Source organism: Tursiops truncatus, chromosome 2, assembly GCF_011762595.2.
Source record: "Tursiops truncatus isolate mTurTru1 chromosome 2, mTurTru1.mat.Y, whole genome shotgun sequence".
Lineage (NCBI taxonomy): Eukaryota > Metazoa > Chordata > Mammalia > Artiodactyla > Delphinidae > Tursiops > Tursiops truncatus.
In genome coordinates this window covers 97,353,562-97,368,654 of record NC_047035.1, presented here as the reverse complement: position 1 = coordinate 97,368,654, position 15,093 = coordinate 97,353,562, and the positions used below count along the sequence as shown (strand labels likewise).

At 36.5% G+C, this 15,093-nt stretch overlaps 1 protein-coding gene across 1 annotated transcript in view; it reads right to left on the bottom strand.

Annotated features, from left to right (window-relative positions):
- UNC13C (unc-13 homolog C) overlaps nucleotides 1-15,093 on the bottom strand; it is a 406,907-nt gene that overhangs the window by 3,149 nt on the left and 388,665 nt on the right. The window contains exons 26-27 of the mRNA XM_073801031.1: nucleotides 1,974-2,066; nucleotides 290-449 (exon numbers count right to left, since the gene is read on the bottom strand). Of these exons, the coding sequence (XP_073657132.1) occupies nucleotides 290-449; nucleotides 1,974-2,066 (253 nt within the window). The remainder of the gene's footprint in view (nucleotides 1-289; nucleotides 450-1,973; nucleotides 2,067-15,093) is intronic.

Below are 15,093 nucleotides of genomic sequence, written 5' to 3'. Positions count from 1 at the left end.
CTAGAGAGTAACTTCCACGAGAGCAAAGTCCTCCTTCTACATACATCCAATGCCTATACTATTGTCTGATACATGGTAGGCACTGGACAAATACTAAACAAATGGAAGAGAACTAAAAACAGAGCCTTGTTCATTTGCCTTGGATCAATGATGAACAGGAATCCTTAAACCCATAGGTTTTGCTTTCCTTAGCAAAGCCCAGTGCCATTCCTACCCTGTGAGTCGCTCATAAGTGTAGCTCTACAATGCCTATTGCCTGGTTGAATAAAGGAGTCAGGTCATAACTTACAACTGAAATGTTTCGTTATATTTTGGTGACCATGTGTTGCTTTTTGTCTTTGTGCCTTGTTTTCTCTTCTTGTCTCCGAGGTTGGGTCCCAGCATACAAACTTCCACAAAGGGGCGGAACGTTGCAGTGGTCTGCCAGTTTAAGTCATTAATAGCAATCACTAAAAGCCAAAAGGAAAGAGACAGGAATATAAAGTATTAGCAAACCAATGTGTGGAATCCTAGACTCTCTCTTTGGTCCTTAGAGTGAATTTTTATTTTTTAAAACGATGTATGAAGTTGTAACTTGCATTTGATAGCACCCTAACCCCACTGACAAGGAAAAGCCATTTACTCTCTGGGCTGCACGCTTGATGGCGCTTTCAGCTCTAAGCCATGTGGCACTGGGATGGCAAATGTGAGCTGTAATTGAAAGGACAATCATTAATACTGAAAAGTTGTGATTCTTGTTTAGGTGAAAAAATGATGCTTTTCATATTAAAATTATATGTTCATCATAAAATATTTAGAAAATATACAGAAAATAGATTTTAAAAATATATAATTTTATCACTCAGAAGAAATGAGTTAATATTTTGGTATGATGTTTTCAATCTTTATATATAGAATGGGATCATAATGTATTGCAGTCTTATAAGTAGCTTTATTTTTTAAGCCCATCACGGGTAGCACTCTAATTTATTATATATTTTCCAACAGCAAATATTTCATTATATGTACATTTCATTCTATATTTACCCAATCACTTGTTGTTGCATATCATGGCGGTTTCCTAATTTCACGCATCATAAATAATACTTAAATGAACATTCTCATACAGGTTTGCTCATCCTTTGATGATGATATCCTTAAGGAATTGTCTTACAATTAAATTTGCTAATGTAAAAGGTTGATAAAACTTTTACCATTTGATATGCATTGTCAAAATATTTTTCAAATATATTTAGTGACACTGGAATATATAGTCATGCCCACTTTTCTGTATGATTACCAGTACTGTATATAATCTATTATAGCCCATAGCAGTGTTACTTTTATAATACAAAGATACGTTAGGTAATGCAATTTTAAAATATGTTAGAAGGCCATGGTTTTGATTAAAGTAGATATTATTTAAAGTGACTAAGTCTATAATAATATAAAAATAGAACATGGTTCTATTGAGGAAAGTATTAATCATTAAATTATATCCTTGAAATGACCCCTCTTTTCAGATTGTGCTTTTACAATATAAAACCAATTGATTCAACCACCCATTTAAAAAAATCAAACAGTTGTTGGAAATCACATAGAAAAAGTAGGTAGGTTATGTGGATAGTAAGAACATGCTGACTTAACATCTAAAATGTCATTGGCAAGTTGGAGCCAACCACAGCACCAATGTTCAATGTATATCATAGCCTCAACCATAGAGAACATGTTCAATGTATACAGTTTTGAAATGTAATCACCAATGTATTTAAACCATTTAGATATTTCAGGTAACATAGGTTAAGTACCTGTGCCATTCATTTGTTTCAGTTTTAAATCAAAAGTTCTAGATTCATGAAGACATTCCGAGCATGCCCTGAAATCATTTAATATAGATTTTTAAAGAGAGATTCAAGAAAAAACATTTTTGATATAATTATTTCCAGAGATTAAAGTCTCATAGGCTGTTTTATCTACCTGGACCCGAAATATACCTTTTATAGTGACTTTATGCTCTCCTGTTCCTGGGGTGGCGGTGATGTCCACATGAACAGATATGTGACCCACTGAATCTCTGGAGGAGGGACCTGCAAATCAGCAAAAGTTTAGTGGCCTGACCTTTCAGACCACTTAATAATGGACATCAGCACTCTGTGCACAAGGGACTGTAAAGTGTGATCATAGAAATAAATGGTTCTTTTCGTTAACAGCACATAATAGAATTTGATAAATGTTCACTAAATTAAATTTGTTATGCAGGTTTGAGGCTTGGGTATAATCATATTTAGCCCATTTAGCTAAACTTTCATATAGTACTCAGATACCTTAAGGCACACTCTTAGTATTACTACTGTTAAAAAAAAAGGCAGTTGCCTTACTAGGCACGTAATAAAGCTCTCCTCCATTGTTGCTTACGTACAAAGATGTATCATGCCTTTCATTCCTTTGTGAAGTGCTTTTCTTCAGTGTACCACACCAGAGCACCCAGGATACAAAGATGGCTCTACAGAGCACCTGCCCTCACGAGGCCCACGCTAGACCAGGGGAGAGCAACATATACACATATTGCTGCATATAGTGTGATACATTCTAAAATAGATATATTTACAAGGTCGACTGATGGTAGAAAAAGGAGTAGTCAATTCTACCCTGATAAACGTTAGTCAAAGGTTAAGAATGTTGTATTGGAAAGTGCCTGTGATTTGGGGTCAGATAAGCTTGAATTCAAATCATAGTTACGCTGCAACTGGTTCTGTGATTGGAATTTGCTAGGTTCTCAAGTCTTGGTTTTCTCATTTGTAAAACAGGGATAACTACATCAACTTCATACACACACACACTTATCTATTAACATATCACCTATAAGCATGTATATTTTTTTCACAAATAAAAGCACATGCTCTAATTATCATTTACCTTGCCTTTGTCTTTTCACCTAAAAATCTATTAAGAAGATCATTCCATTTCAGTATACATAAAGCTAAGCCCCATTCTTTATATAGTCTGGAATATCACTGCATTAACTACAAAGTCAGTGTCCCCTGAGTACTTGATTAAAAATGAATCACTAATCTGCTTACTAATGAAAACATTAAAATATTTAAAACATTTAAAATAATGTTTAGCCTTTATTCCATTATACGAACATCCATTATTTAGTTAACTACACTTTGGTTGTTTCTAATCTCTTACTCTTATGAGCAAAATGTAACAAATAATTATTTTTCATATTTACAAGTTTATCTATAGTATAATTTTAGAAATGGTATTTATTTGTCAAAGGTAGGTGGAATTCTAATTTTGCCCCATAGAGATTTTAACCATTTACAATATATATGAGAGTAATAAGAATCTTATTTTTGTAAAATAAATGGCTAGTGACCAAGCTGAAAATGAAAGGTTCTAAGAGACTTCCAATTTCTAACTTCAGGAAATCAGTGGATTTCAGCCGGAACCTCTTAACAGGACCTGCTGAGAAGAGCTGCTTCACCACAAGCAGCTCTCTCACCCACACCCCACCCCAGCCATTTGATAATAAAAGAGTTGAAAGATAGAAATGGATCACTTTGGGCATTAGCCAAGGGACTGTTCATTGTTCTGTGGGAAGGGAAGAGCGGAAATGTTTCCTTTTCCTGAGGTGAAGGAAAGAAAACGCCAAGAGAAGTACTCCTAGACTCCGGAAGTGCTAGCAAGATGAGCATTTCATTTTTTAATTGGCTGCCTACTTAGCAGACCTGGACATGGCCCAGTGAGGAACAGCAAGCCACAGAGTATGCCAGGACCTTCCCCTCTGCTTAAAGTCATGGTTGCTGAGAAATATGGCAGATGGCTCCTGAATGGCTTTGAAGTGCCAGAGTTGGGGACAAGAGAGGGATAATGTGATTGTAGGCTCTGGTTTTATCAGGGATTGTCACAGACGTGGTAAAGAGGCAGGCCTCTCAAAGGAATGTGCTATGCCCAGGTGAGGTGCAGCAGGAAAAAGTGGCCAGGTCTCGAGTCTTGGAAGAGTTCATCAGTGCCTTGGGGAACTATTTGGAAATAAGTTTCACACCAGCCAGTTCTATCAAGCAAGCTTGTACTTCCCCTAAGAGAAGGAGCTGGAAAAGCTCTACCACTAACTGAACAGACAATGACCTTTAAATAGATAATGACCACTAATGGCCACCATTGAAGTTTATTTATTTATTTTATTTTATTTATTTATTATTTTTGGCTGCATCAAGTCTTAGTTGCGGCACACGGGATCTTCGTTGAGGCATGCGGGATCTTTCATTGTAGCATACAGGCTCTTTGCTGCGGCTCATGGGCTTCTCTCTAGTTGTGGCCTCCATGTTTTCTCTCTCTAGTTATGGTGCGTGGTTTTCTCTCTCTGGTTGTGGCACGTGGGCTCTCTAGTTGAGGTGCACGAGCTCAGTAGTTGTGGCGCATGGGCTTAGTTGCCCCTGGGCACGTGGGATCTTAGTTCCCCGACCAGGGATTGAACCCACATCCCCTGGGTTGGAAGCTGAATTCTTCACCACTGGACCACCAGGGAAGTCCCCAACCATTGAAATTTAAATAGTCATCTTTCTCTTTTCTCTCTTTCCTTCCTCCTCAATATCAGGGAAACTACGTCCAGGAGAAAGAGGAAAGGTACACATTACAGAAGCTCATGTCTTCCTCCACCTCCTGCTTCTACTGCTAGAGTCACCATTTCCCCCTGCTTGTGTAGAAAGAAGGAGAGCTTTATATCCAATAAGTGATTAAAACTTTAATGTGAGCAGAACAAGGTCTTAGAACCTGAATAACTTTCTAATAGTGCAAGTAATTAACATGGTAGGTACCTGGGTGTCAATATCAATAAGGGAGGTGTCTATGCAGTAGAAAGTAGGGCTCATAAGAGAAGCTGATAACACTTTTTGGAAAAATAAAATAGTTTGATATCATTCCTAAACTGGTGACATATTTATGATATGAAAAATAGAATATATCTTACCATTATTCAAGTCTCCTTTTGTGTATTTCAATAATGTTTTACATTTTTCTTCATGTGAATATTAAACATTTTAAAAGCTTATTCCTAGTTGTGGTATCTCATCCTATTTTAAATGGGACCGTTTATTCCATTATATTTTATAACAGGAAGGCTAGTGATTTTTTTATTCAGCCAACTGAATTTTTAATGAAAGATTTACATTTACCCCTTTTGAGTAAATGAAATACAATCATATTATTTTCAGTGAATGACACTTCTTTCCATTTTTTATACCTCATATTGTTTGCCTTGGCTAATTTTATTAGCTTATGTTTCTAATACTATATTCCATTGACAGTGTTAGACGTGGACATGCTTGTTATCCTCCATTTGGCTCTCCAAATTCATTTTCCACCCTTCTCTACTCTGCCCTTAGATGGACAATTCAGTGGTCTCCTCTATACTGTACTGCCGCTGAGAAGTCCTGGCAAGGCAGGGGAAGGAGGGAGTAGAGTCGGGTCAGGTATTTATTTCTTTAGTCTCCTTCCTGTGGGGTCACCTTTTGCTGGCTGAATCCTGCAACCAAAAATCAAAATTCCCCTCACCAGCCCTCAACAGGAGACAGTCTCTTTCCTGGTTTTAGGAGCTTCTTCCTCCCTTGTTATTTTTGTTGCAGGGAGGTTAGTTGACTATTTTTTCTGGTCTCTTTATATCCAGCACATACCTTTGTCCATAGTTTCTCTATTAAATCCTTCTCAAATCTTAATTGATTGTGCCATCTGATTCCTACTGCGACCTTGGCTAATAGAGTTAACATATTTGATTTGCTCATAACTTTAATGTAAATGCCTCTAGTATTTTCACAATATTCTTAGGTCTTGAGGAACACTGAGACAATTTTTTTTGGTGGGGGAGACAGGACATAAAATATGGATACTCACTACTTAACTGTTATCATGATGGATTTTACAGGGGAGAAGATGCTTAAGGAGACTCTTGAAGGTTGGGTTGAAATTCATTGTTTTTAGACAAAGGAGCAGAAAATAGCGTGCGCCCACATGTGGATGCATAAAGGAGAATGGTGTGTCCTGGAAATTGCAAGGAGTTCATTATGGGCGGAGCAAGCATAGATGGAGTAAAAAGAGGAAATGTTAAAGAAAATGTGGGTCCTCTGAATGCCATTTAAAAGTTGTTAGACAAAAATAAATAAATAAAAGTTGTTAGACATTATCTTGGAGATACAGAGAAGTCTGTTAAGTTTTTGGCTATGGGTGGCATAGTCAGACCTAGATTTTGAAAGAATTTGTCTCATCTGTGTAAAAGATAGGTCATTTTTATCACCCATTCCCTTCTGGAAAACCTCTCACTTGCATCTTATTACATCTTGAATCAAATCCTAAAACCCAGCGCCTTGCAAGGATGCTTCTGATGACCTTTCCTTCATCTGCACTTCTGGTCCACGCCGTTGTCTTTGGCTTCATTCTTCAAAACCTTCTTCATGTTTTCATCCACTCAAACCACATGTTTGGAACATCCTCCCTCCATTATCTTATGAAGCTCTGTCCAAACACCTCTACTGTAAAATACTCATCTTTTATTATTCTATAAAAACAATCTGTAGTTATATTCCTGCTTTCCTCAAATACTATAACATAGTATAAAAAAAACTGGGCAGTGAAATCAGACTTCCCTGATCATGAATCTGGTCTGTCACTCATTAACAGTTTAAAACTCCATAAACGTGCATTTCCTTATTTGTAAAGTGGGGATAAACACACCTACCTGGCAACATTATGGTGAGGCTAAAAAGGGAAAATTTTGAAAAATATGTAGGATATTATGTGCCTTGCACATAACAGCTATCTGGTAAATGGATCCAAGTTTATGATGATAATAATTCTTAATAAGAGTATTTCAAAGTTACTAAATACCTCAAAGATTCATAGAAAAATTATGGAGAAAAATCCATTGATGCTATAGTTATCTAAATCAAATACTGCAATAAGACAACATGAGTGACTGGAGTTTTCCCCAACAACTTTGGAATTCCGACTTTCTTCAGTAAGATTTTCTGGGCTGAGTATGCTAGAGATGGAAGGTTTTTAAGAGCCCTCATGTTGAATGTCTATTAGGGAACGTTCTTCCCCACTATGATGTATCAGTAAAACCTTTGATTAATCAAGAATTCAGTGAAATGAGTTTTCTTGATTACTAAAGGTTTTTTGTTTAACTATTGCTGAAATCAGAGTAAATGAGAGATGGTGTCTCAGCAACACTGAAAATACATCCAGATTGTGTATTTGTCTCTGTTGTTACACCAAGGATCAGAGCCTGCTCAGCACCTGGGTTTGTGGTTAAGACTTTTATGTGTGGTCTTATTATGTATTACTATAAGCAGTAATGTAGCAATGGCTGGTTTCTGCCCAGAGTAAACATCTAGAAATTATGGTCAGGAAAGTTATTGATTTAACAGATTTGTAATTGAGAAAAGCCTTCCATCAGAGCACTCACCAGGAGGTACCATTTTTTCATCTGAGTTTCTAACCAGAAACTGTACCAAGGTAATTTAAAGGCTTTAACTCTGTTGTTATAGAATTTGATTTGTATTGGAGAATATATAAAAATTGAATTAGGAAAATATGTGGTTTCTCTTTGGTGCTCTTACTTATGGAGGAGAAATTTTATGCTGTTTGAAAACAACTAACAGCTAAAGAAATGTGCCTAAAGCTTTTTAAAAGGTACCTCTAAATGCATAGATATATTTTTCCCTTTCCCAAACTGCTGCTCTCTCGTCCTCCACTTGTACATCCTAACTCTGTGCGTGTGTGTGTGTTTTCTAAAAAGATTTGGAGGGCTGCATTGGTGGGGAAAAGCATGTTAAAAATCAAACTTATGTACTCAGCAGTCCCTGAACAATTTTGTGGAATCTCTTGGGTGGAAACATTGACTAGAAAATACACATTTCCTTTTCTAACATAAAATGTGAAATTTACTGCTCAACCAAGTCAAACATAGTCTTGAGAGCTGCCTGCTTAATATGGTACAACCCTAAAAAAGTGGAATTAGGAATGTGACCGTCTTCTGACAATTTTGAGTAGATGCAACTAGTGTAAAAGGTTTTATCATTATTACAATTATTGCTTAATAGTCATGCTATTCATAATTGTCTCCTGAGAACTCCAGGTTTGTGTTTCCATGGCACAGTGTTTATATTATGCCTAGCACTTATGTTATGCCTAGTATTGTAGTTACTTATGCAGATATTTTTCTTCCTAACTATTCCATAATGGCAGGAAGCCTCTATTCATATTAATAATCCATACTTCTTATCTCTAATTCATACAATAAACATAATATTCTTTTGATACATATTAAATGGCCAGTTTATATTTATTCATTAACATGCAAGCAGTCCTCACTTTGCACGGGTTTTCATGTTCCATGATACGCCTGGATTTCAGTGCCCACAGTTTAGTTAAATAGCACCCATTTCCCACTGACACATTCAAATTTTAGTTACCATGGCCTATTGAACGTGTATCACTGCCTAAAGTACAAACTTTGCTGCTAGTTTCTTAATCCACAAATCACCATATAAGTAACAGATAGGTATTATCCTCAGCAACCAATGACATCACTTCTCTTTTTTTTTGCCTTTTTTTTTTTTTTTTTTGCGGTACGCGGGTCCCTCACTGCGGCCTCTCCCGTTGCGGAGCACAGGCTCCGGACGCACAGGCCCAGCGGCCATGGCCCACGGGCCCAGCCGCTCCGCGGCACGTGGGATCCTCCCGGACCGGGGCACGAACCCGCGTCCCCCGCATCAGCAGGCGGACCCTCAACCACTGCGCCACCAGGGAAGCCCGACATCACTTCTTTTAAAGTCTGTTGGTGATTGGTCACTGTGCCCCGGTTCGGTTCACACATAGCAAAGTGTGTAGCTGTGTTACTGCCTTGTTTTCCAGTGATAAAAACCTGGATTATCAAAAGAGGGAATGAGCCAGAAAAGAAGAAAGTGCAACTAAGGAACAAAAAGTGATAACACTGGAGTGAAATTTGTATAGAATGTAAATGGATTAATAGAAAAAAATTACTGACCTTGTGAATGTTGACATTACTGCCCATGCCGGGCCCTAGAGAAGCAGACAAGGAACTTAATGAAAAGTGACCTTATTGACATAAATGAGAAAGAAGATGAAGATGTCCTAGTAGAGGTGACATTGGAGAAAAAATTCACATTAAAGGAACTCTGAGATATGTTACCGCGTCGAAAGCAGGAAGGATGAACTGCTGGTGACTGGTCCAAACTGTGGAATGACAGTTCACCAAGGCACAGAAAAGATGCTGCGCCTTATGGTTATGTGATGAGTGCTGTTCAAACTGCACTCGATAAGATTTTAAAAAGAAACGAAGTGCTTTAATTCTCCATGTTTCTAATGCTTCCAATTACAGCATATTAAATAGATGTTTTCTCTTTTTTCATTCCCCTATACATTTATAGCTGACAGCAAAAGATTTTGTTTCTTTTGACAGAATGTTTTCAAAAGTCTTGGGAGAATTATAATTTTCCCCATTAATTAGCAAGATTGCTTTGAACAGTTTCAGTTTGCACAGTGATTTTTATGATTGTACATATTTGAGTTGATTCATTTAATACCTTTGCAGTTGCTGAAACAATACCTTTGTAGTTGCTGAAACTATGGAAGCTGCTTAATTCAGTCAGATGTGATTTACATCTGTGTTGCACTGTGCAATAGATTTTTCTTCCCATTTGGTGGGGCTGGTTTGCTATAACCTTGATCTGATCCATCTAACATTTGCATGGTGAAATCTGTTGACTGCCTATCCCTGAATAAAAATGGTATTGAATAGAAGCATCTTCAAGTTGAAGAAGGTATATATCAATCAAGCAGTTATTTTCCAAAAAGAGAAGAAAAGGTAACATATAAGAGATTTCCACTTGTGACGGAATGAAATATGAAAATAATCTAATATGGAGCTTGTTATTCATCTATTTAACATTTTTGAGCATTTAATGAAGATTTAATCAGAGGCTATGCCTGTTACATAATCTTGTCTATTCTAAATCCATAGAAATTAGGCTATTGTGCCTCAAATCAACATCTGGGTCCCTAGAATGTGCCCTTTGTCACCAACATTATTGGATCATGAATACCAAACTCTCTATTCAGGAATGAGTAACGCTCATGTGAGTAAACATTGGCAAAGGGCAGGAGGATGAAAGAACTGATTGTTTAATTTGAAGTTCTCTTTAGAAGAACAGCTTTTGATAAAAAGCTTTTTGATAATAGATCCTGATTACTATCAGATTATAATATAGCATTATATAAGCACCCCTAATAGAGTTAGTCTCTCACCCAACATAATTTTAATACATTCTGTGAATGAATAATTTAAAAAACACTTAGTAATGATTATTCATGTAATGTTTTAAATAATTACCTCCAAGTCTCTATTAGCATCCTGTAAAATATTAGATGAAAAGTATCACAGCTGCTCAAGTCATTTGTACAAGTTTACCAAACTGCCTAAGCCCCTGACAAAGGGGTTTGAATCAGTCCTCATGGGACTTTGCTGGGCCCCTCAAAGGAAAGGTGTGGTGAATTCATGAGGGATGACCACTCTGGCAATGTCATAGTTCAGTATCAGCTGACCTGCCCTACTTCTCCTCCCACCTTCAAGTCTAGGGCTCCAGGTGGGAGTAACTTACCTCCATTCAGGTTTCTAGGTCGTTAGATATCATCAGAGGTGGTAGGAGTAGAATAAACCAGGAAATGGCTTGACTTAAGCTCCATTCCTTCTCTTATGCCTTTTGTGCTTTCCTCATGTTCCTTCCTTTTTGTTTGCTCATTATCTCCATGTTATTTAAGATTTATATTTGAAGTAATTCATGGTCATGATAACAATTATGGGTACAATTTTTGATTACTTGTGTGTGCCAGGCATTGTGCAGAATGCTTTAAGGATAAGATCTTGCTCTGATATCAGATAAAGGTATCGTGTACATTTTATAGATGGTGCAGTTGGGTACGGATGTTAGTTACCTGTCAAAGTCAGTAAATGGAAAACTGAAATTTGACCTCAGATCTCTGACATGCTGTGATGTTCATAGAATAGCTTCTCTTCTACTCTTTTCCCCTCCCCCTTCCTTTTTTCACATCAAAGAGGAGAAAGCAAACTGTCTTGGTGGTTTTGTTTTTTTTGTTGTTGTTAATGGCATTTAAAGTCTTGGTGAACTAAAAGGCAGAAGAAGATGTGAAATCTAAGACAAAGAACATACTGCATAGACAGAAAGCATCTATGTATCTTAAGGTTATTTTTGTGTGTGTGATAATATTTAGTTTTCATTTGCAGCTTTTTATATTAAGCCCCATGGTAATCATTCAAATGTATATTTAAATTAATTTTGTATTCTGGGATGTTTATGGTTTCATAGCTCTCTGTGTTTTATCCTTAAACCTACTATTGATTGAAACATCTTATACTGTTACTTTATATCAGTGAGTTTCCATGCTATAGCATGCTTAAATGTGTGGCTGAAAAATTAATCAGTGATTACTAAGATTTGAAATGTGTCAAATCCTGGAAGTAAGTCACTATGCTAGTTGGGTATTCTTTTAGAATTGTTTTGGAAAGTTTAGTTATCTTAACCTGAAATATTTTAGTATTGAAAAATATATAGTTTTAATGTTAGAACTAGAGTGGGCCTTGGAAACTATCTGATCCGGTATCTTTGTTTTAGAGGTAAGGAAGTTGAGGCTAAGTGTCTTGTACAAATTTCCATAGCTTGGCAGTTATCAGTGGTGGGTCTTGTTATTTTCAGTGAAGGTCTCTTTCCACTGACAAACTAGCTTGCCTCTAAAAAGGTCTTCCGGGTCTTCCCTGGTGGCGCAGTGGTTGAGGGTCCGCCCGTCGATGCAGGGGACGCGGGTTCATGTCCCGGTCTGGGAGGATCCCACATGCTGCGGAGTGGCTGGGCCCGTGAGCCATGGCCACTGAGCCTGCATGTCCGGAGCCTGTGCTCTGCAGCGGGAGAGGCCACAACAGTGAGAGGCCCGCGTACCGCAAAAAAAAAAAAAAAAAAAAGAAAAAAAGGTCTTCTGGAATTCACATAATGGGACAGACTTTCAAAGAATAGTAGAATTTGGGAAGTAGGTAGGATATGGATATGGACAGTCACTGCTGTTTTTTCCTGGTGGAAGCTCAGAAGTGGCGAAAATCAGAAAATTAAACTTTCAATTTTGACTAGTGCCTAAGAATTATTTCTAATCATTATCTATTTCACCTGATCTGTTAGCATCTCTCTCTTAAGATCTTTTCATTAACAGCATGACTACTAGCAAACACTACTACCTGGAGGAGAATGAGATGAGAAAGATTACTCTCATAAGGCAGTACGTATTCACACCATGTAAATCATTGTTGGTAGGAAGAGACTAGAGTAGGATACGTTTTGAGGGATGAGAGCTTTAGAACATGTCTTTTCTTCTTGGTAGTCACTGAGGATGTCAATAAACGTAGTAGTAGATACTGAGCTAGTTTAGATAAGTGAAGTCAGGCTAGGGGCTATGCACCCCACAGCTTCAAATGATTGGAACTATCAGTAACCAAGGATTTTTGAGATGTGGCTAAGGGTAATCCAGTTTACTTGAATGTATGATGTGAACAGATCTTCTTCTTTGAGGATAAATATACATATAAAACTCAGGGGCTTCTGAAAAAAAATTCTACAGCACAAGGAAAAGGTAACAATATCTCAAGTACTCAGGCAAAAGCCTATTGCTGGAAGTGATGCTCCTGAAGAAACCACAATGAAAAATGGAGTCATGATCAAATGCATAAGAAAAAGCAAATTTCTTGAGCTTAAAAAAAGCCCTCAACTTCTAAAGAATTCAATTTGTTTTAGAAAAATTAAATAGCACAAACTATACCTATGTATATCCAGGTGAAAAGGAGAAGAAGAGGAGAAGGAGGAGAAAAAGAAGAGGAGGAGAAAAGGAGGAACAGGAGGAAGAAGAAATGTATCCAAGAAGAAAAGGGAAAGAATTTCAGCTGGTCTGTAGTTTTCCTCACAAAATAAAAATCAGAAGGAAATGAGCAGTGCCTACAAAGTTATGAGGGAGAGAGTCTATAATCATAGAATTTTAAATCTAGGAAAGTTGTTTCTATGAATGAAAATGTAATTCAAGAGGCAATAAAATTTATTTTACACACACACGTGTGCATGCACGGGTGCGCGCGCGCGTGCACACACACACACACACACACACACACACACACACACACACACACACACACACACACACACACACACACACACACACACACACAGTTTCCCCAGAGACTATGACTTGGAGACATATTTCAGCCAAAAGAACCTCAGACTCTGGGGAAGTTGTGTTGTAGAAAGTATGTCAGTAAGCAATAGCATGATTTAGATAAACTATCAGGTGGATATCAAATGGATATACCTTCCTTATTAGATTTGAATTTATTATGGCAAGCGTAGTCTTATTTAGTTTTATATTCCCAGTGTCTATCTCTGTGCATGGCATAGTGAAGGACCTCCATAAGAGGAGAATGAACAGAAATTTGGATGATGTGTGGATTGAACAGGAAGGTAGGTGTTAGGAAGGGATGAACTCTTTAATGGGAAAGTAATTAAAAAGTTTGTTCTCTTCGTTTTAGTGTTTTAGTGTTGTGTAAGTGAATCAGTGGTAAAATAATGAAATTATAGGCGTGCTTAAAGCAGATTTGCCTTATCAAATAAATGGGTATTGATCTATGTCTGGCTTCCATCACACAGAAGTATTCTCTCTCAAGTTACCATCTTTGCAGGAAAAATGTGCAAATAAAAACAATTCATGTGAATAGATGACTATGGAGTTTAAATTTGCTTTGTAGCAGCTTAGAGATGCTCATGGCAATCCCTTCATTATAGAGGTTCTGGGAGTTTGGGGTTGTGGTTATTAGCTATGGAGCTAGTCTTACCTTGAGTAAAATTTCAAATTTTAGAGATTTTATACATATTTTGCTAAATTTATTTGTAAGTATTCTTTTACTCCTATTTTAAATAGGATTCTTTTTTATTTCACATTCTAATTAGCTATTAGTTTTGTAAAGTTATGCTGTTGAGTTTGTATACTGATTTTGTAGTGAACGATTTCATGGAAAAGCCTTATTAGTTTCAGTAGTTTCCCTATAGAATTGCTTATGCTTTCTATGTAAATAATTATGTTGTCTGCTTATAAGGACTTTTATTTTCTTTTTCAATTCTCTTGTTTTTGTGTAGAGAACAAGATGATAATCTCCCTAATTAATTTTATATGTATATAACATTGAGACAAAAACTTAATATGGAGAGTATAAAAAGAAGACCTAGCTAAACTAATTTATATATCTAATACAAAAATTCTAAATAAAATATTGATAAAATGCAACCCTATCACCAAGTAGGGTTTATCTTAACAAGAAATGGTTGTTTTAAACTATTATCCTAATAAATATCACTAGAAACTTTTCTCATAAATTCTGAAAAAGCATTTGATAAATTTCAGTGCCCATTCATGATAAAATCTCTTAGTTATTCAGATTTGAAGGATGGTTCCTAACTGTGATAAAGAACATTTCTTTTAAAACAACTGACATCATACCCACATGTGAATCATTAGAAATTCCCTTTCAAAATTGGGAACAAAATAAGACTACGCAAAATAAGAATAAATACAGGGTCTGAAAGTTTATGTGGAGGCAATGATTAAAAACAGAAAAGTCAGTATGGCTCCTGGAAATGGTGACATTATTTTTTTTGCAATAACTAAAATAACAATTTAAAAATTATTTAACAAGAGTGTTTCTTGAATTAATTTGATAAGAGATTAAAACATAATAAACAAATAGTTACATGATTCTGGATGACAGTATATCATTCTCAAAGCAGCCAGAAAAAAAAAATCCCTGAAATAAAGTTAAAGATGTGATAAAACAATGAAATTTCATATAGGCATAAAATAATAATTACATGAAACATATCTGTAAACTTTACAGTTAAGACAAAATGTCTTAAGGAAGTCACTTACTTGCATATTTAGTTACAGACTTACTGCAATTTTAATCAGAATCCCAAAGACTTCAATTTTTTT